Source organism: Gekko japonicus, unplaced genomic scaffold (assembly GCF_001447785.1).
Source record: "Gekko japonicus isolate JY-2015 unplaced genomic scaffold, Gekko_japonicus_V1.1 scaffold1668, whole genome shotgun sequence".
Classification (NCBI taxonomy): domain Eukaryota; kingdom Metazoa; phylum Chordata; class Lepidosauria; order Squamata; family Gekkonidae; genus Gekko; species Gekko japonicus.
In genome coordinates this window covers 176000-194443 of record NW_015167101.1, presented here as the reverse complement: position 1 = coordinate 194443, position 18444 = coordinate 176000, and the positions used below count along the sequence as shown (strand labels likewise).

The 18444-nt window shown below is 40.0% G+C and overlaps 1 protein-coding gene across 1 annotated transcript in view; it reads left to right on the top strand.

Moving 5' to 3' along the window:
* The window catches only part of DOCK4 (dedicator of cytokinesis 4), a 208119-nt gene that overhangs the window by 51574 nt on the left and 138101 nt on the right, over positions 1–18444 (top strand). The window contains exons 11-12 of the mRNA XM_015412932.1: positions 8090–8222; positions 10057–10145. Of these exons, the coding sequence (XP_015268418.1) occupies positions 8090–8222; positions 10057–10145 (222 nt within the window). The remainder of the gene's footprint in view (positions 1–8089; positions 8223–10056; positions 10146–18444) is intronic.

Genomic DNA, 18444 nt, shown 5'->3' with positions numbered 1-18444 from the left:
AAGAAAAACAGGTGGGAAATTGTCAGGGTCCTTAGTCAGGTCACACCACACAGAGCTTCATAAGAAGATAAGTGTTTATTGATGGATCCAGTACTAATGATCACGTATACAGCTTGTGTCAGGAATAGCCTACCGTATAATGCCCTCTGATTTTATTAATAACCAAACCCCCCCCCCCCCCAGAGCTGTAGCCAATGACTATATTTTGTGCACACGGGCTGAAGCGAGCAAGCAGGAACAGCACAAAAACAGTTAGCTTTCCCAGCTGAGTTAATTGCAGCTGGGAACAACAACAAGGTCAAGCAAGAGATAGCACACAGAAGCTGGACAGGAATGAGCTTAGAACTAGGAGGAGGTGCACCCCTCCACATTCCAGATCTATGACAGAAATTGCCTATAAAACCTGACAGAAATTGCCTATAAAACCATACAGCCAAAGAAAGAGTTAGATTCACAATTATTGCAGAGAAAATAACTTTTCTGTTCTTTATGGTCAGTTACAGTCACATGTTCTGGGAGCTCAGCATCTATGCATACTGGGATAAGGTTGCTGGCAACTTGTGATGTCACCAGCAACACTCTAGCCTAGTATTTGGCCAATACTCTGTGGTTTAACCATAGAATTTTGGTCAAATGCTGTAGCATTGCTGGTGATCTATTGACATCACTTCTAGTCACTCCAGAAATGACATCAACATGTCAGGATGCTGATGATTCCCCCCTCCCATTTTTTCTCCCACAACCCACCTGAGCAGCAGCAGAAAGGGCCTGCTGGTTATGGGAGATCTTCTGACCCCTGCACACAAATGGTACTCCTATATCAGGGGCACATACTGCATATGATCATCCTGATACCCACAACTGCCATTTTGTCTGAAAGGGGCAGTGTGCATATTTTTAACTTCGATACCCACAAAGCATAACCCTGAACAACCTGGATTCTGTTATGTGTATACAGAGACTAAAAATGAACACTGTTACCCCATGAGCATAGCTGAGATCCCTTCACTGATTCTCCAGAAGGGCTATGCATCCTTTTTATTTTATTTCTTAATTTGGCCTCTGCCAAAGTTTGGAATAATAGATTGGAACATATTTCTCTGACTTGGAGGGAGAAGGGAAACACTGAAACACTAACAGCAAAGTACACCACTTCAAAGAGAGGGTGGAAGGAAATTACCACCATTTTTGAAAAAAGACAAAAGTGAGTGAGCTCACTCCCCACCCACATTCAAAGGTAATAACAGTATTTCAGTTAATTAAATTCAGCCTTCTACAAATACGAATAGAATCTGTCCATGGGTTAGGAATGACAGATCAAGTTCTCAGTCTCAATTTTTGATATATTTATTTCCTTCACTATGTCCCCTCTCTCACAGAATCCAATCCAAGCAAATGGTGAACATATAACCTAGCTTATTATTTCATTTGGGCCATAAAACAATCAAGGAAGATACTGATATCCCCGATTTCCCCATCCTTGAGATATATCTTTCCTGCACAATGGTTTACTGATCTACTGATGATGTTTAAACCATTGGTTCCAATCCAATCTATTTTGAGAAGTATCTTATTTCCCATTCTGTCACTGGCTATTTGTTCCAGCTCTTAGGTTCTATCTCAATAATGGGCTTCAGCTACTGGCTCCAAACCCCTGGGTAAAAACATGTCTTGGGGGAAGGTGTGATAAAGTCTTGGTGGCCCTGGGCCTGCAAGATGAGATTTTGTTCTAACAAGCGAAGCAGAGGCTAGGAGTCAGATATTGTAATACCCTTGACAACAGCTTTCCTCTTCGAAGTTTGCTCACTGCATGTTTACTGAGTATCTTAAGAGTGTGTGGAAAGTGGCAGTATGCACTGTAGTGCTGCGCTTTTAGTAACCCATTCACTAAGTGGTTGGAGTAGTTACTTCAGCAGTTGTATTCCTTGCACTTTCCCTCTTGTCATTTCCCTTTTCACTGACCTTAAACTCATGTATTAGCACTTAGTTCAGATAAAGTGCTACAGAGAATGTTAATGTATAAGTTGTTTTTTCTAAACTAAAACCTCAGTATTCAGGTTAAATTGCCGTGTTGGCACTTTGCGATAAATAAGTGGGTTTTGAGTTACAGTTTGGGCACTCGGTCTCTAAAAAGTTCACCATCACTGGCCTAGGGTATAATGGAGCCAAAAAAATTGGGTTTCCTGAATATTCCCCAAATTTGAATACCATACCGTAATTGGGGTTCAGGAATATTGGGAAATACTGATTTTTTTGGTTCAATATACCCAAACCTGAAAAATACCGGGGGGGGGGGGTTGCACACTCCTACTTCTGACATATTAAAAGGGGGATACTGTTTTAGTCAGAGTATATATACCTTCCTTTTTCCCTCCTCCTGTTTTTGTTTGTAGTTATATACACATGTGGGCCATTGGGGTAACAAAACTGTCCCCTTTAAGACAAAATGGCAATTGAAAGACTTGTGTGTAGCATACTTTCCTAGTACACATGGTAATACGTGACTTGAAAAGGCTAGAGATGTCAACATATCCAATCAGAATATGGAAGTCTTAGTTATGGCAGTTATAGCTTAGAGGTATGGATCTGTTTAAGTTACTTTTTAAATTAAAATTTTTCACAATTTATAAATAACCAGCCTGACTCTATTATTATGCCTAGAGCTTGGTGATATGTTTAGGAGACTATATAACTAATTCCAGGAGTATATTTGAGAGGGTTATTTTGGATTAAGGTAAATAAACATCAAATAGTTCTACTTCCCCGAGACAGACCATTTGTCATAAGTTGGTTCTTTAAAAGTTTCAGGAAGGAACAGTATGGCTAATTTGGAGCCAGCTGAAAAACTATTTTAAAAACTTTTGTTTTGTTTGGATGGAATCCCCACGGCTATCCATGCCACAAATCCTCCAGGAGCTAGTTGCTTTACTCCCCCCCCCCCAGTACTGCTGTTCCTGGGTATGCATATCCAGGAGCATTAGGTTAAGAGCAGCAGGCAATTTTGAGCATTGGCAGGTGGTAGTGGGAATCGCTTTCTAGACCCCAAAACTTGGAAGGTCCATGCAGTCTTATAATCTGCCTTTGCCTTGTTAGGTGAATTCAACTCTATCTCCCGCTCCCCATCCCCCCATTACAAAGTGACAACTGGCTGTGGAGATGTTTATGGATCCTAATAGTTTGATTCAGCATGTTGTATGATGATGTTATGATACAGATTAGGAAAACGGGGGGAAGTCTGCTGAACCCTTGAAGGCCAATGTTAAGGCTTACTTTAAATTCTTCACAAGCCTTGGGATCATTATGAACATTTCTTATGAGATGACTGTAAGAAACTACTTGCTGTGAGGGGGGGGGGGATGGAATCTAGCCTGTGACTGCAGATTAACATTCCAGAAATGTTACCTATGAATTCTAAACTAAAGCCTTAGTATTCTGTTCATGGCATTTACAGTGTGAGTGGCATCTGTTCAGCCACTTAAGGTTTCTGATCTTGCAGCACCTAGAATAGATTCTATGTGCATTTTTTTTCACCATGTTGAGACCTGCATGCAGTTTTTAAGAACAAGGCAGCACAGCATATTTTAACACAAAGAAGATGAGACAGGCAGAAGGAGCAAGAAAGATTGTTGATTGTGAGGAATAATGTGCCTTTTGTCACCACATAAATTAAACATATAGCTCATGTGACTTTAGAAGAGAGAAAGAAAAAATGTGCAAGCTGCTGAGAATTTGTCAAAATACTGGAGATAAAAATTGAAGTGCAATTTTTGGCAGCACGTGGTTGAAAACCAACAGTTATCTCCATATGTTCGAACAAAGAGATGTATAAAATTGTATGGTTTTTCTTGAAATTGCCATTTGTTTCCCAGAATGTTTTTTGTTTAAGGAGGAGGGGGAATTAAGTATTCTGTTACACTGGGAGTCCCAATATTGTTCACCCTGTGAGCTGTTTTAGAAGTTTGATAACAGGTAGTGGGTGCAATAACAAAATGATTGCTGTGGGGCATTCAGAAAACATTGGGAGGTTCCACAAAATGTTAGATGGTCCCGATTGAGCATTCTCCTATAATGGAGGCAGCTGTTTTCAAAAGGGTTCTCCCTGAACACATAAAGATGATACTTCTCAAGTTGTTTTGAACTCTCTCTTTCTGTAATGAAGTGGAGGTAAACCAGGACTGGCTCTTTACTGCAGAAAAGAGATGGTTTAAGGGAAAAGCTACTGGAAGCAACCACTGGCATCATGTTGGATCATTGTCAAGTTCCACCTGGTAGGTTCCAGACAGGACCCTAGAATAGGCTTGCCAAGTCCCCTGTGCCAGAGGCCCGTTCCCCGCCGCCGCCGGATTGGGCCCCGGGGGGAACTCCGCCCCGACGTGCATGTCACCAGGAAGTGACGTGACAACGGCGGGCACGCTGGGGGCGGGGCCACAGTCATCCGAGGGAAAACTCTATGGTTTTCCCTCGGATGGTCTTGGCCCCGCCCCCAGCGTGCCCGGCGTTGTCACGTCACTTCCTGGTGATGTGGTTGCAGCGCGCACACTCCGTGATCGGCCCGGGAGTCCCCCGCTGCAGAGGAAGGTAACACTTGGCAACCCTACCGTAGAAAGCTAGTCAGAATGACAGAAGCAGCATGCTATGGCTGGCAGGTGTTAATAGGTCACGAGGTTGAAGCAGAAAGGTGGCAAATTATGAGTATATTGAACAGTGATAATTCATAATAAATAGTAAGGCCTGCAACATCAGAAACAGCTTCAAGGGTGACAGAACCTTTGATCTAATGAAGGCCAAATCTCAAAAGAACGCTTAAGTTTTCAGAGTGGGTCTAATGTGTACCCAGAACCTTACCTCTAAGGTAGGGTAATAAGGAATCTCAAGTGGATGTGCTTTGGTTTTTGAACATCCATTATAACACCGTATCTTGACCTCAAATTGTGTTGTTTGCTGCCTCACATGGAGCTCTTTATGGAAGTGCTGAGATTTCTGTAATGACAATCTGTAGCGTGTGGGCTGGAAAGAATATCTTGCCCTCAGAAAAGTCAGCAGAGTGTTTGGTCAAATAAAAAGAGAGAGAGAGCCAGGCATAGTTTTGCTAGAGCAATGCTTTGTGTCAAAACCTCTAAGGAGTTGGTTTATGTTACAGAGATCCGTGGGGGGGTATAATATGAAAATAATAACTGTTTTATTAATTTATCTTAAGAGACATGGAATAAACTTAGTAGTACATTCGCTCCATAGTTCTCACCATTGATGTCCCTGATAAGAGAGCTAGCTAGGAGATATGGTTGATGTGAACAGGAATGTGTATGTTAGGAAACAGTGGCCAGTGCTAGCTAAGAGAGGGAAGAGATACTCCTCCATAAATATCATTGCTCCTGCTTTCATACTGTTGCAGCTACTGCAGCTGGGCCACCATGCTCCCCACCAACTCCCCCACCAACATCAATGCCGGTGGGCCTAGCACAGCTCCACCCGTCCACTGTCAGGCCCTCTGCAGCTCCCAAAGCCCTCCAGCATTAAAACTTCTGCCTCTGGAATGCTGTGCTCCTGCCCCCCCTCCAACATTGTTGCTGGGTCATCGATGCCAGGGTCATCTAGTCTAACCCTCTGCACAAGGCAGGAAATTCACAAATACCTCCCCCTCCACACCCGGGGTGACAGCTGTTCCACACCGAGAAGATGACAAAAAACCTCTAGGATCCTTGACCAAACCAGCCTGGAGAAAAATTGCTTCCTGACTCCAAAGTGGCAATCAGCATTTCTCTGGGCATGTAAGAAAGGGCCACAAGAACTAAGCACTGAGGCAACCCTTCCTGCCCTCCCTCTCATGATCTCCCTAAGTTCACACTAAAAAGTTTATTGTTGGCAAGATTATGTAATGGAGAATTCATAATTCCATTTGAAAGTCTTATGGTGTTTAATGAAAAAGCTGTGTTTTCATCTATAGTATGTTAAATACATGTACAAATAGGCCTACCAAAGGGTATGTTGAAAAGTGGTATATGGCACTAGGTTATGGGGTTAACATAAAGGTCCTGTTTTTGTTTATCCTTTCTATTAGCCTTGCTTTACGGAAAAAATGCCCTTAAGATGTCACTTGATTGTAATCTTTCTCCATCTAGATTGTCAAGGATATATAGTGGTGCCCCCAATCATCGCTAGTTTTGTGATGAACCTTACACTAACTTTATTCATGTGTGGTGGAAATGTATTAGAGCAAAGAAGGTTTGGAAAATGGCTGCTGTAATCCTGTCACATGGTACTGGGTGCAAGGTTGTTCTTACTCCAGAATTATTTTAGTTAAATGATGTTGTCTCCATCTCAAAACAGTTCTGAATTATTGTTCTGTATGCAGTGACAACAGCTAGATTAGTATTCGCAAAATTGTGAAAACAAAAGAAAATTCCTGGTAGGCTTTCTTAGTCAGAGAAAAAAATATAAATTTTGATGCAATTTACGGCTTTGGAAATAAATGAAGATGAGACCAGGTTAGATTCACAGTGGAAGGAAGTCTTATGTCAAATCGATATAACTATGAAGCTTGATGATATTTAACTACACATGGAAGAATTAATAATTAAGACAGGAGTAATTAATAGTAGTATTATTTAGTTAAAGAAAAAAAAATCTACCTTTACTGTATATTTAAATGTAATCTCATGTAATTTTTAAAAGTATCTTAACACCTAGTACTTTTCTTTTTGGCCTGTATTTAGTATTTCTGTAATTAAAAAAAGGAAAAGGTCAGGAGAGAGCATATTAGGTTTCAGCAGGGTTGCCAACCCCCCCGGTTTGCCAGGGGTCCCCCGTTTTTTGGGAGGGGTTCTACCCACTGCCAGCCAGATGGCCAGCGGGGGAAGCCCCACCCCCAACACCCACAGCCACCCCTCTCTCGCCCTTTAAGTGAGTGGAACCCGTGTTTCCTCCCAAGCCCGATCTCCGCTTGAGATCTGGCTTGCAGGGAAATGCCAGCTTCGTGCACTTAAAAGGGAAACACGACTGCTCTTAAAGGGGAAACGATGGCTCCTGCACTTAAAAGGGAAACGCTGGCTCCTTTAAGTGCAGGGAACTGCCATTTCTGGAGATCTGGCGCGTGGGCAGGGGGCTGGCGGACATCCCCAACGTGACGTCATCACGTCGGGGATGCCCCGCCCCCTCCAGGAACGCCCCCAAAGTCCCCCGGTGGGGGTGGGAGATGGACTTGGCAACTCTAGGTTTCAGCAGGGCTTGGAATCACAGAAACTCTGGTGTGGGCTCCTTCACCTTACTTTGAGTGTCTCATAGAGGTCTGTGTTTTGAACATGATCTGAAGAAGGCAAGTGAAATTAGAGGGCTCTGCCCCCTGCTCTTTAATGAAGTCCTGCTGTTGACAGAGATACCACCAACAGCCTTAGCAAAAGGAGTCCCCAAGGAAAGCCCACCACTTACTGCAACCCCTTGACAGTATCAATTCCCTGCAGCTGAGGGAAATGCCTGCCTCAAATTTGTATTTTGTATTGATGCAGCTTTGATTTTTGTTATTCATCTGCTGTTACTATATCAAGATGGGATACAGGTTTAATAAATAGTGAAAGCACTATTGTATATTTTGTCTTGTTATTGTGCAGGGGAGAGGGAAGAGAGCCAGTTTGGTGTAGTGGTTAAAAGTGGCAGACTCTAATCTGGAGAACTGGGTTTGATTCCCCACTCCTCCACATGAAGCCAGCTGGGTGACTTTGGGCCAGTCATAGTTCTTTCAGAGCTCTCTCAGCCCCTAAAAACAAGTCTAGCTCGCCATTAGCACAACACAAACAGCTAGAACAAACAGCACAACACAAACAGCTAGAACTTGCAGACAATCCTCATGGCTATTCTACACACAATGCCATATGATAATGTGATGGTGGTGGTGGTAGTGGTGACAATGACGATGACAAGACTGACAGGATTTTAAAGCACATTTACACAGTTAGAACCCAGAAAAAAAATTAGAACCCCAGGAAAAAGTTATGCAGATATAGGCAAATTAGGTCTCCTCCACCTCCTTCTGTGCACATTTAGAAAGATGCTATTTAGTGACTCATGGATCTTATTCTCCTGTGTTGTTGGACAGGCCGAATGGGAGCTGGTGAAAAGAAAAATGCTTGCAATGTGCAGTACCGACGACCGTTTGGCTGTGCAGTCCTCAGCATAGCAGATTTGCTGGCAGGCGACACAAAAGATGACCTTATCCTAAAAGTGTACATGTAAGAAAATATATATCTGAAGTGCATTGCAGCAGTCTCTGTAGAAATATCGAGGTCAAATTTTATCAGCAAAACTAAGTCTACTGGTTTTTGAAATGTTTGTCAATGGAATGACATTCAGTGAATATTCACTTGTGTATGTCTTTACTTGTATATACAGCTATATATTCTGTTTCATATTCAGGGAAACCATTGTAATGTATTATTGCCAGTTATCTATATAGCATGATGTGGTATGAGATACCAAACAACCAAGTGGTTTGGAATTGTTATACTGAAACTTCATTTGTTTTAAATAAAAAGTACTGAGCATAAGTTTGGCCCCCTGTGGGTCCATTCATTAGTCTACTCTAGCAAACATGCCAGAGGGTCCTGTGGAACTGTAAACACTGTGATATGAGTTCTTACAGGCCCAATATGACTCCTGATGAAGTAGCCTCTTGTACAGTTTGTTAATCTTTATAGACAATCCAGGTAGTCAACACTAACTATTTTTCATAGTAGTTCTGCTCAGTTTAAACTGCTCTGTTTTATAAATGAAAATATCAGTATGTAAAAGCCTTGTCCTAGACTAGTAATCTTTAGCCTATGAGGTGGGTTGTGAAGCTGGAACTACCGAGTTGTGAGCCCTATAAAAATGTTGGTGGAGGATATTGTCCCTGTTTGGTAGAACTTGTTGTTTCAGTGTGTGTGCATAAGAGAACAAGGGCACACAACATATCCTGCCTTTGCATCCATACTGAAATGAACAGCAGGACAATGAGGCAAAATCAGCTCTAGGGTGTGCACAAAAAAAGAGAGGTATTTTTCAGGTTCGGGAATAACAAACTCAAAAAATATCGGTATATACTGATATTCCCAAATCCCAATTATTGTTATGATATTGGGATTCAGGAAATAATTGGTATTGCTGCCCATTGCCCCGGACCACAAATGGGGCCCACAGTGAATCAGGGGCCCCACATGCCATGAGACCATGAAAAAGGCTTAGAGCTAGTGGGAAAGTTCACGGAGAAAGCAGATGTTTCCTTGCCTTTCTCAAGCACACAGGTATTTCCTCTGAAAAACCTCTTATAGGATCAGGAGAGCCTTGTGAAGAATATATGGGGCATTTTAGCAATCAAGGGGAGTGAGGAAAATTTGGTGTCCCCTCCAGTGAAGACAGCCACTCACAGTAGGGACTGAAGGGTCTGATTTCTACCTGATTCCCTTTTCGTCACTGCAGTGCCCATACTGAAATGCATTTTTTGTGAGGCTCTTCCAAGCCCACAAGAGAATTTTTGAAGCAGTCTGCTTGGGAAAGTAGCCAGTTTCTTCCACAAAAATGTTCCATTGGATCCATCCCATGGATTTTTGTACATAATTGAACATAGTAGATGGAAAAAAATGTTTCGTTTTCATGGATGTAGTTACAAGGAATATATTACAGTACAGTACAATTTGTTGACCGTATGTTAGGGCCAGTGTCTTTTAATATCTTTAAGTGCTAGTGAAGAAGTTGCTGTACAATTTAGAGAAGAAGAAGAGATCTATGAATTAGCTGCAATGTTGGGTGTGTGGTCCTTGACAACACAGCAAGCATTCAGTTGGTTGCCATACCAACGAATTAGATGCATTCTCTTATTTACCTTTTATACTGAATTTCTTATGTGCAGGGTATTACTACCGTATTACTAGCAAAACTCCAGGTACAAGTTGATTAAGGATGAAAGATGGAGGCTTATTTTATCTTCTGCCTTTAATTACTTTGAGAGAGACCCCCCAGAGTTCGCTTCATTAGTTAATGGAAAACATCTGCTCTCATTTGGATTGAGAACTGTTACTGTTTTTACAGGTGCAACACAGAGAGTGACTGGTACCAGATCCATGAAAACATCATCAAAAAACTAAATGCTCGTTATAACTTAACAGGATCCAATGCTGGTAGGTTTCATTGTCCTGTTATTTTCCTGGCAAAGTTTGAAGAGACAGTGTGGAGGAACAGAAAGTATTTGGGGGGTTGGATGTGGTTAACCCATCTTCAAATCCTAGCTCTTCTATGAAGTTTTCTGTATTGTCTTGGGAAAGTCTCAGTTACTTCATAGCATTGTTGAAACCAAATGCTCTGAGTTACTTAGTTTGTTCCTATTCAAATTTGTTCCAGTCTAAGCCCAGTGACTTCAGTGAGTTTAACTGGAGTAATTCTGCACAGGATAACACTTTTGAGCTCTCAAAACCCATTTTCCTTCACTTATAAAGAAACAGCAGTAGAGACCCTGCTTTTGTTTCACATGTAAAATAAAAGTACCACATGCCTGCCTGTTGAGTTACACTTCTATGGTGGAACATCAAAAGTTGGAATGACCATAATTTCTTTTCTGTTTTGCCATGTGGGAAAGTGGACAAACAGAGTTAACCCAATTGAGGTCACATTAAAAACAAAACTTCATCAAAGTACATCAAGTTAAAACCAAAGCTAAAATAAGCGTATGAAAACAAGGACAGCAGTTAAAATAAGATGGGAAAGGGAGGCTAGTGAGGGAACACCAAGCAAATAAAAACAGTTTTTTACCCACTGGTTGAAAATGGTGATGTCAGGTGACAAATGAATATCCTTAGGTAGGGAGTTCCATAATTTTGGTGTCATGACCAAAAAGCTCATTTTTCGGGTTGCAACCCTTCTAGCTTCAGAAAGCAGGGTCACCCAAAGCAGGACCTCAGGAGATTACCATACTGTTGAGAAGCTTTGTATGAGAACATGCAGTCCCAAAGGTATGTTGGTCCCAAACTGTATAGGGCTCTAAATGTCAATACAAAGACCTTGAAATGATCCTGGAAATGTCTTGCGCACTCAGAGGATTTTTAAAAATATCTGTAATGAGGCAGTCCTTCAAGAGATGATGTACCAGATGTTTAGGGCTTAATCCCCAGTCTCTCCTACCTGAGTCTTTTTCCCAGTGTGATGAAATATGTGCAGCTAGCATGTTGGAAACTACAAGTTAGATCCAAGCCAGAGCTACACAATATAATCCAGTAAATATTTTTTTTTACTGGAGAATGGCTCTTTTTTCTTTGGCTCTCTTTATCCAGAACATTTTAATAGTGAGCATCTTTCTTCTAATGCAAAGCGGACCAGGGCTACATCTACACATTGATGGATATTTCACTGTTGTTGTGCAACAGCAGTCATTTGCAACTGGGTTGGCTTGACCATTCAGAATAATCCAGTTGTAAATAGTAAAACAGTACTGCAGTATCCAGTAATGTTGGGATGTAGTCCAGGGTGGAATTTTTGGCATGTGAGAGAAAAGACCTCTGCAGCATAGGAAGAGACCTTGACACCTGAAGAACTGAACTTTTTTGAGCATATGCAGGAATAAAAAGTTGTTAGTCTCTAAAGTACAACAGTGCTCTGGGTTTGTTTTTTCCTGTAGCAGGGCTAACATGACTTCCCTCCTGGAATTTGTTACTCTTCTCTATAATGATTAATCTGATCCCACTTCCTCTTAAATCTTTCTCTTATCAGCTGCACTTAAAGTGTTGCATTTCATACACATTCTGAATAACATTCATACAATAAGAGTGCTTTTGTTTAATTACTTTACACTCCAGTGACAGGATATTAATCTGCCATTTAAATCCTTCATTACACTTCAGTGACAAGGGGATTATGTACATTATATTTTGATGTGTTTAAGCTTCAGTTGTCATTGAGGGCTGCCATTAGAAAGAAACTCAGAGCGGGAAAGATGCTGAGATGTTGTGATTCAACATAAATACACCCAGCATGAGCAAATCTCTCCTTTTTTCTCAATAAATGAAAAGCCTGGGCAATTGAACTTTGATGGAGAATTTTGTTTGGCAATTATTACTCAATTAGTTTAAATGATAACTTGACAATGTAAGAGAATTAGTTTGAAGTTCAACTATTAGGGTATGCTTTTTAAGTTTAAAAAACTTTACACATGTGTCTAGTACTTTGTAAAATATGGGATACTGTTCCTAGATTTTTTATAAATGAAAACTAAGGTAAACTAGTGACAGTCTCCAAGCAAAGATTTTCTGGATTGAAATTTTCTTTGTGGCAGAAGAGTTATGGTTGGCCAGATGATGAGTCAGCTGTTGTATGGCCAAGCAGGAGGACTCTGTTCTTGCTGGCATCCCCTTCCTTTCTCCAGTACACTGGATACTGTTTTGGCTGCATCTGAGACATGCTTGGGGCACTCTTGGCTGTGTAGTCCTCAGGGTACCTGATACATTAGATGCAAACACATTCTTGGGAAAAGAGACAGAAAGAAATTATTAGAGTGGGAGGAGTCTTTTGGACTTCTGATTGGCCAGTAGGTCAGGTTCTGGGTCTGATGGAGCATCTGCATCCCATTGAGTCTCCAAAACCGGAAATCTGGATCCCACAGAGCTTCTTGAAGCTGACCAGGGTCCAGTTGGCTCCATGAGTGAGCACAAATGCACTCACCACCTAAACAGGGCAGGTGTGGTATGCTCAGCTGGACCTTCAGGGTGAAGTGGTCAGACCATTGAACTACCTCTGTAGTCATCAGAGCCACATGTATTCTTATTCCAAATAATTCCAATCCTTCAAAATCAAGAATATTTTAAAGAACTTGATAAATTGATGATACAATTTATATGGCAAAACAAGAAACAAAGAATAAAACTTAAAGCCTTGCAAGATGAAAAAGAAAGAGCTGGGTTTGCATTATCAGGTTGGCTTCTATATTATAAAGCATCATCATTGACGTGGTTAAAAGAATGGATTACATTAGAAAATATTAGATTATTAACATTAGAGGGACATGAACTTTTATTAGGATGGCATGTGTTTATATGGTATGGAAGAGCGGATGCTCATAAACACTTCAACATATTGTTAGGAGCTCCTTATTGAAGGTATGGGAGGAAGTTAAAAGACTTTTTTATATCAAGATACCAAAATGGGTTTCACCACTTGAAGCTTTTACAAATCCAAATTTATTTCAAAAAAATGCATTGCTAAGATATGAAGACTTGTTAGATAACAAAAATGAACTAAAACCAACAGAAAACCTTAAAAAACAAGAATCCAACCTAACTTGGTGGGAAAGAGCTCAAATAGAATCAAGATATGCTAAGGATAAGTTAACATGATTTTATTCCAAAATAATAGACATGGATAATATATTGTTTTATACTGAGGAGAAACTAATTAATAAACTATATTTAATAATGCTAGAAAACAAAACACAAGATGAAGTAGTTAAAAATTGTATGTTTAAATGGGCACAAAACTTGGGTCATAATATTGATTTGGACCAATGGTCACAGGTATGGAAAAAATGTAGATTACTAAAGCAATTTCATATAAAGAAAATATTTATAAAATGTTTTATAGATGGTATATTACTCCAGATAAATTACCAAAGTTTTACCCTAACCTACCAAACGATTGTTGAAAATGTCAAAAAGTTGGTTCTTTTTTTCATATGTGGTGGACATGTCATAGTGTTAAAAAATATTGGTCTTAGATTCATTAAATATTACAAAAAATGTTAAAAACTACTATACCTGGTATTACCAGAAAACTGTAAAAAGCAAGATTCCTATTATACATGTAGTGACAACTGCAAGAATTTTATACGCTAAATATAAGAGAAAAATGAGGTACCTTCAAGAGAAGAAACTATAAATAGAATGCTTGAAACTGTAGAGATGGACAAATTAACTTTAATGTTAAGAGGACAAACTGAAGGAAGCTTTGAGAACACATGGTCAAGATTTTACAAATGGATTGAAGAATACAACAAATAAAATATATCTACATACAACCGATCTAGAAGCAAATAAGAACTATATTTTTAATATATGCAAAAGATTTGTCTAAAAATACAAGGTGGAACAAGGAAAAAATATAATTAGATATAGTATGAGGTAACTAAATAGACAATTTATTGATGTAACGATAATCCCCATTTTTGTATGTACTTTTGTCTTTTACTAAACTACTAAAAACCCGGGGAACTCCAGTGCCCAACTTGATACAGCATCTAAGAGGTCGAACAGGATATCTGCCGGTGTGTTAGGTGGTCGGTACATCAGCCAGATAGCCAAACTCTCCTTGAAATCACACGCCAGGCCCACTGTGATGTCAGTGGGATTCAATGTCAGAGATTGTTGGGGCAGGGACAGCCTGAAGGAACAAAATTCACAGATGAGCAATGTCACACCTCCTCCCTGCCCATATGTCTGAGAATGGTAAAAGACTGAGAACCCAGGCGGGGCAAGCTGGTTTAAAGTGACAGTTTCACCTTCCTTCACCCAGGTCTCAGTCACACAAGCCAGGTCTACCTGTGACTCTGTGAGATAATCACGGAGTGTATCAGTCTTATTATTGATAGACCTGGCATTGAATAACACCAGTGTCAGAGAAGGGTAATTTTTCCTAGCCCCACAACCAACATCTCTCGGGATGGGACGTAGGTGGGAAGAAGTCCAAGCATTCCCATATTTCTGATTTCTTTCATTCCAATTAGAGGAATAGCACCTATGTCCCCCACTATATCTCCCCTGCCCCATCATCACTGGTATCCATGACCTTTGCATGGCCCCCCTTCATCGGTGTTGTCAACCCAATTCTACCCTGTCCAACAGCCAACAAGACTATGCCTACACAGATACAAGACCCAAAAACAGAGCCAATCCAGTTGCAAGGGAAAGCTATAATGACAGTACAATATCCCATGATTTATGGATGTGGTCCAAGGTTCACTTGCACATGATTACTACAATCTTGGCCATTGTTGGTTCCATTGCTATCACCCTGTTGCTGGGGAAGGCAGTACTGGGTAACAAATAGGATTAATCCAGGATGTCTGCATTCACACATCACATGAAACAATAGTTAAAACTATAGTTAATAAACTGATTTGAAATCATGATTTCATATACTGGCTTGATGGGCCATAACTTACTAGACTTAGTAGAGTGACTCATGTTCAAACGCATTTCACCACAGTTAAATTACACTGTAGTTTTGTGTGATATCTGAACTGAGCTATATTCTTGCTCCTGCAGTATGAATTGCATACCTTCTGGAATTCATGTTTAGTTGTGATTGTTGTCATTCTCCATGGCAATTTTTCAAGAAAACATTTTTACCCAAACTGGATCTCTCAGGAATTAAGTAATGAACTGTTGTCAGCCCTTTACATCCAATTAGGATACAGCTGATCTTGTGCCACTTCCCATTGACCCGTAGTGTTTTCATTGGTTAAAAAAATCAAAATAACTTTTTATTTGCTATGCACATGGGAGACAACGGGCAGCTGAAGCAGAGCCCTTCCATAAACTTGAATTCCTCACTGAGTTCTCATAAATTAAGAAAAAAATGGTTCCTAACTCACCAATATTGTTCATGGCCATGTGAAGCGCTTGTGAAGATCACTGTATATCTTAAAGAGAACGATTTGGGGAAATTGAGTTAGGGCTAAAACCTCATTGTCCCTTGGTGTTGTCACTTGATGGGAGCTGGAAGGTGCTGCAGCTTATAGTCAGACCAAACTCCTTCTCCAACTGGGATCTTTATTTCTGGTTAATATTATATGATTTGTCTTTTTAAAAAAGAGAGAGAGAGAGAGAGAAACTGAAACTTTTTAACAAATGAGAAAATAGTAGCTCAAATACTAAGGAAGCCACATACAAAATGATTTTTAAACAGACTCTTAATGCAATATAATTAATGAACTGAGCACTGACTCATAATTTTGAATAGGCATTTAGTCAGAGGAGATGGTGGGAGGGCATGGCAATTTCCATGAGGAAGCTTGGCCAGCAATGTTTGACAAGTGCTGTTCTTGTTTTGATGTTGCTTGCTTTATGGAATATGACATAATATGAGGAAGTTCACATGATACATGATGTTGTTAATGCCTGTGCAATTTTGCCTGTACTTTAAGTGAGTGTATGAGGAGGAAATGCAACAAATTTATAACAGCTTTTACAGGTTGGACTTCTCATGCCTGTATACTGAATACTCAGATTTTGGGAAACAGTTAAGAAAGAAAAGCCTACTCAAACAACTTTAATATTAGGACAATTTCCCAATGTTTTACTACTTTGACCATCATCAAAAAAACAGAAGCCAGGATTGGGGAATGCTGATGTAGGGTGTAGATGAGGTTTGGCTTAGTTCTCAGAGATTCCCCCTGAGTTTTGTAATTCAGATGGAATGTACTGTAATTTGTAGTACGGCTGCTGAGGCCTTTATCTGGACGGTATGACACAAAAGGCAGGTATAGCCCACTCAAAGGTTTCCTCTGGTCTGTCCTATTATTTTTTTCCTTTAGACATCAGTGGCTACTACTCACTCCTGTGGGCAAAAATAATTTTTCTTCTTTCCTGTAAAGAAGCTATAAAGCTTTGGCCTTTTTTTATTCCTCCTTTTCCTTTGCTCTTCTATATTTGGCCCATCACTAAGTCATAACTCTTCATCCTGTATAATACTATGAAATACAGCCCTTCTTTTCCATTCCCCATTCCCTACAGCAAAAATTGGCTCATACTCAATTAATCTTTGGTGACTGCTGTATCCTTTTCCTTTCTGACCTTCCATTGTTGAGCTCCGGTTTTCTCATTAAAACTCTGCCACCAATTTTTTCCCCTTTTAATTCAGACCATGTGGTGCTTGTCAAATCCTGAAACTGGTTTCCTGCTTACTCCCAACGCAAGCACCTCGGCCTTCCCTTCGGTGCTTGTACACTTGTCTCCACCCTTGTATCCTGATATAGCCCTGCTTTAGATCTTCACTCCTCCTGCTCTCATTCACAACCACATGAAGGTCTTTTGTTCTGTTGCGAAACTTTTTCCTTTTCTTTCTCCTCAAAATCCACCTTTTCTAGGAGAACTTTGGCTTGGCCCTTTTGTTCTCACCTACTACTAAAACTAGGCCCAAATAGATGTCAATAAACAGAATAGATACTTTCTTCCAGTTCACCCTTACCTGTATCATCCTCTGTTCCTTCAGGTTTTTTTTTAAAAATTTTATTGAAAATTTTGCAATAAAATTACAAGATTAACATGTGGAATAACAAGCGCATACAATAGATCACAATAAACATGAAATACAAAGCTATAACAACTATAACTAATGCGAAATTAAGTGTAAATGAATACTGTCTTAGGCATAATAAACATATGATTTCAAACATGTACAGGCAAAGACAAAGGCTTAACAAATTTACCCAGAAACGATTAAAGAAGCATCAGATGTATTCACAATATTGATTTTAGAGAAATCCACATGACCCAAAATTTTAAGAACAAATGGTGACCATTTTTTAACAAAAACTGATTTATGGTGGTCAATTTCCGGATGTTCCAATTCTACCGTTATTTTATCGAACACGAAATAGTCCCAGGATTTGTTGTACCAATCAGAAAGCTTGGGTATTACATTAGATTTCCATTTAGAGGCTATAAGTATCTTGGCAGCGGCTAACAGTGTAACTATAAGGCTATGTGTATGTTTAGGGATTTGTGAGGAGTCCCATAAATTTAGTAGAATAGTGGTAGGTGCAGGAGGAAGCTGTACTGCCGTGATGGTGGTGATTTCTTTAAGGATTATGCTCCAGAAGTGTGTAATAACTGGGCAGGACCACCATAGGTGGAAGTAAGTCCCAACTTGGCCACAGCCCTTCCAGCAATGGGGAGAAATTGACTTGTTAATGTGCGTTAGTTGTAGTGGGGTTTTGTACCACCTTGCCATAAGTTTATAAGATTGAAGTTGAATATTTAAACATGGGGAGGAGAGTGCCGAAGAGCTCCAGATCTGATCCCACTGATCAGAGTTTAACTCAGATGACAAGTCCTTGTGCCATGTTTTTTGATAATTTAAGAGCTGCGGATGGTGAAGATTCGATAATATAGAATAAACTAAGGAAATCAAGCCTTTCAAAGAAGTTGCATCATTATTCAAAAGTTTCTCAAACTCCGTAAGTTTTAAACGCAAGTTGTTACATCTAGGAGAATCGATAAGATGTCTAACCTGTTTGAACCAAGATTGGCCGGTAAAGTTCGATAGTGACGATAAAGGTGGGGCCAACAAATTGTTGTATTTAATCCAAGTCTTAAAAGTGGCTGGAATAAAAAAATTGGATACTTTCTTTAAACCGTTATAGTGTCTGTAGTTCCATAATGCTTCGTGAAAAGATTTTGTTGGAAAGTAACTATCTTCCAAGGTTTTCCAATCGGC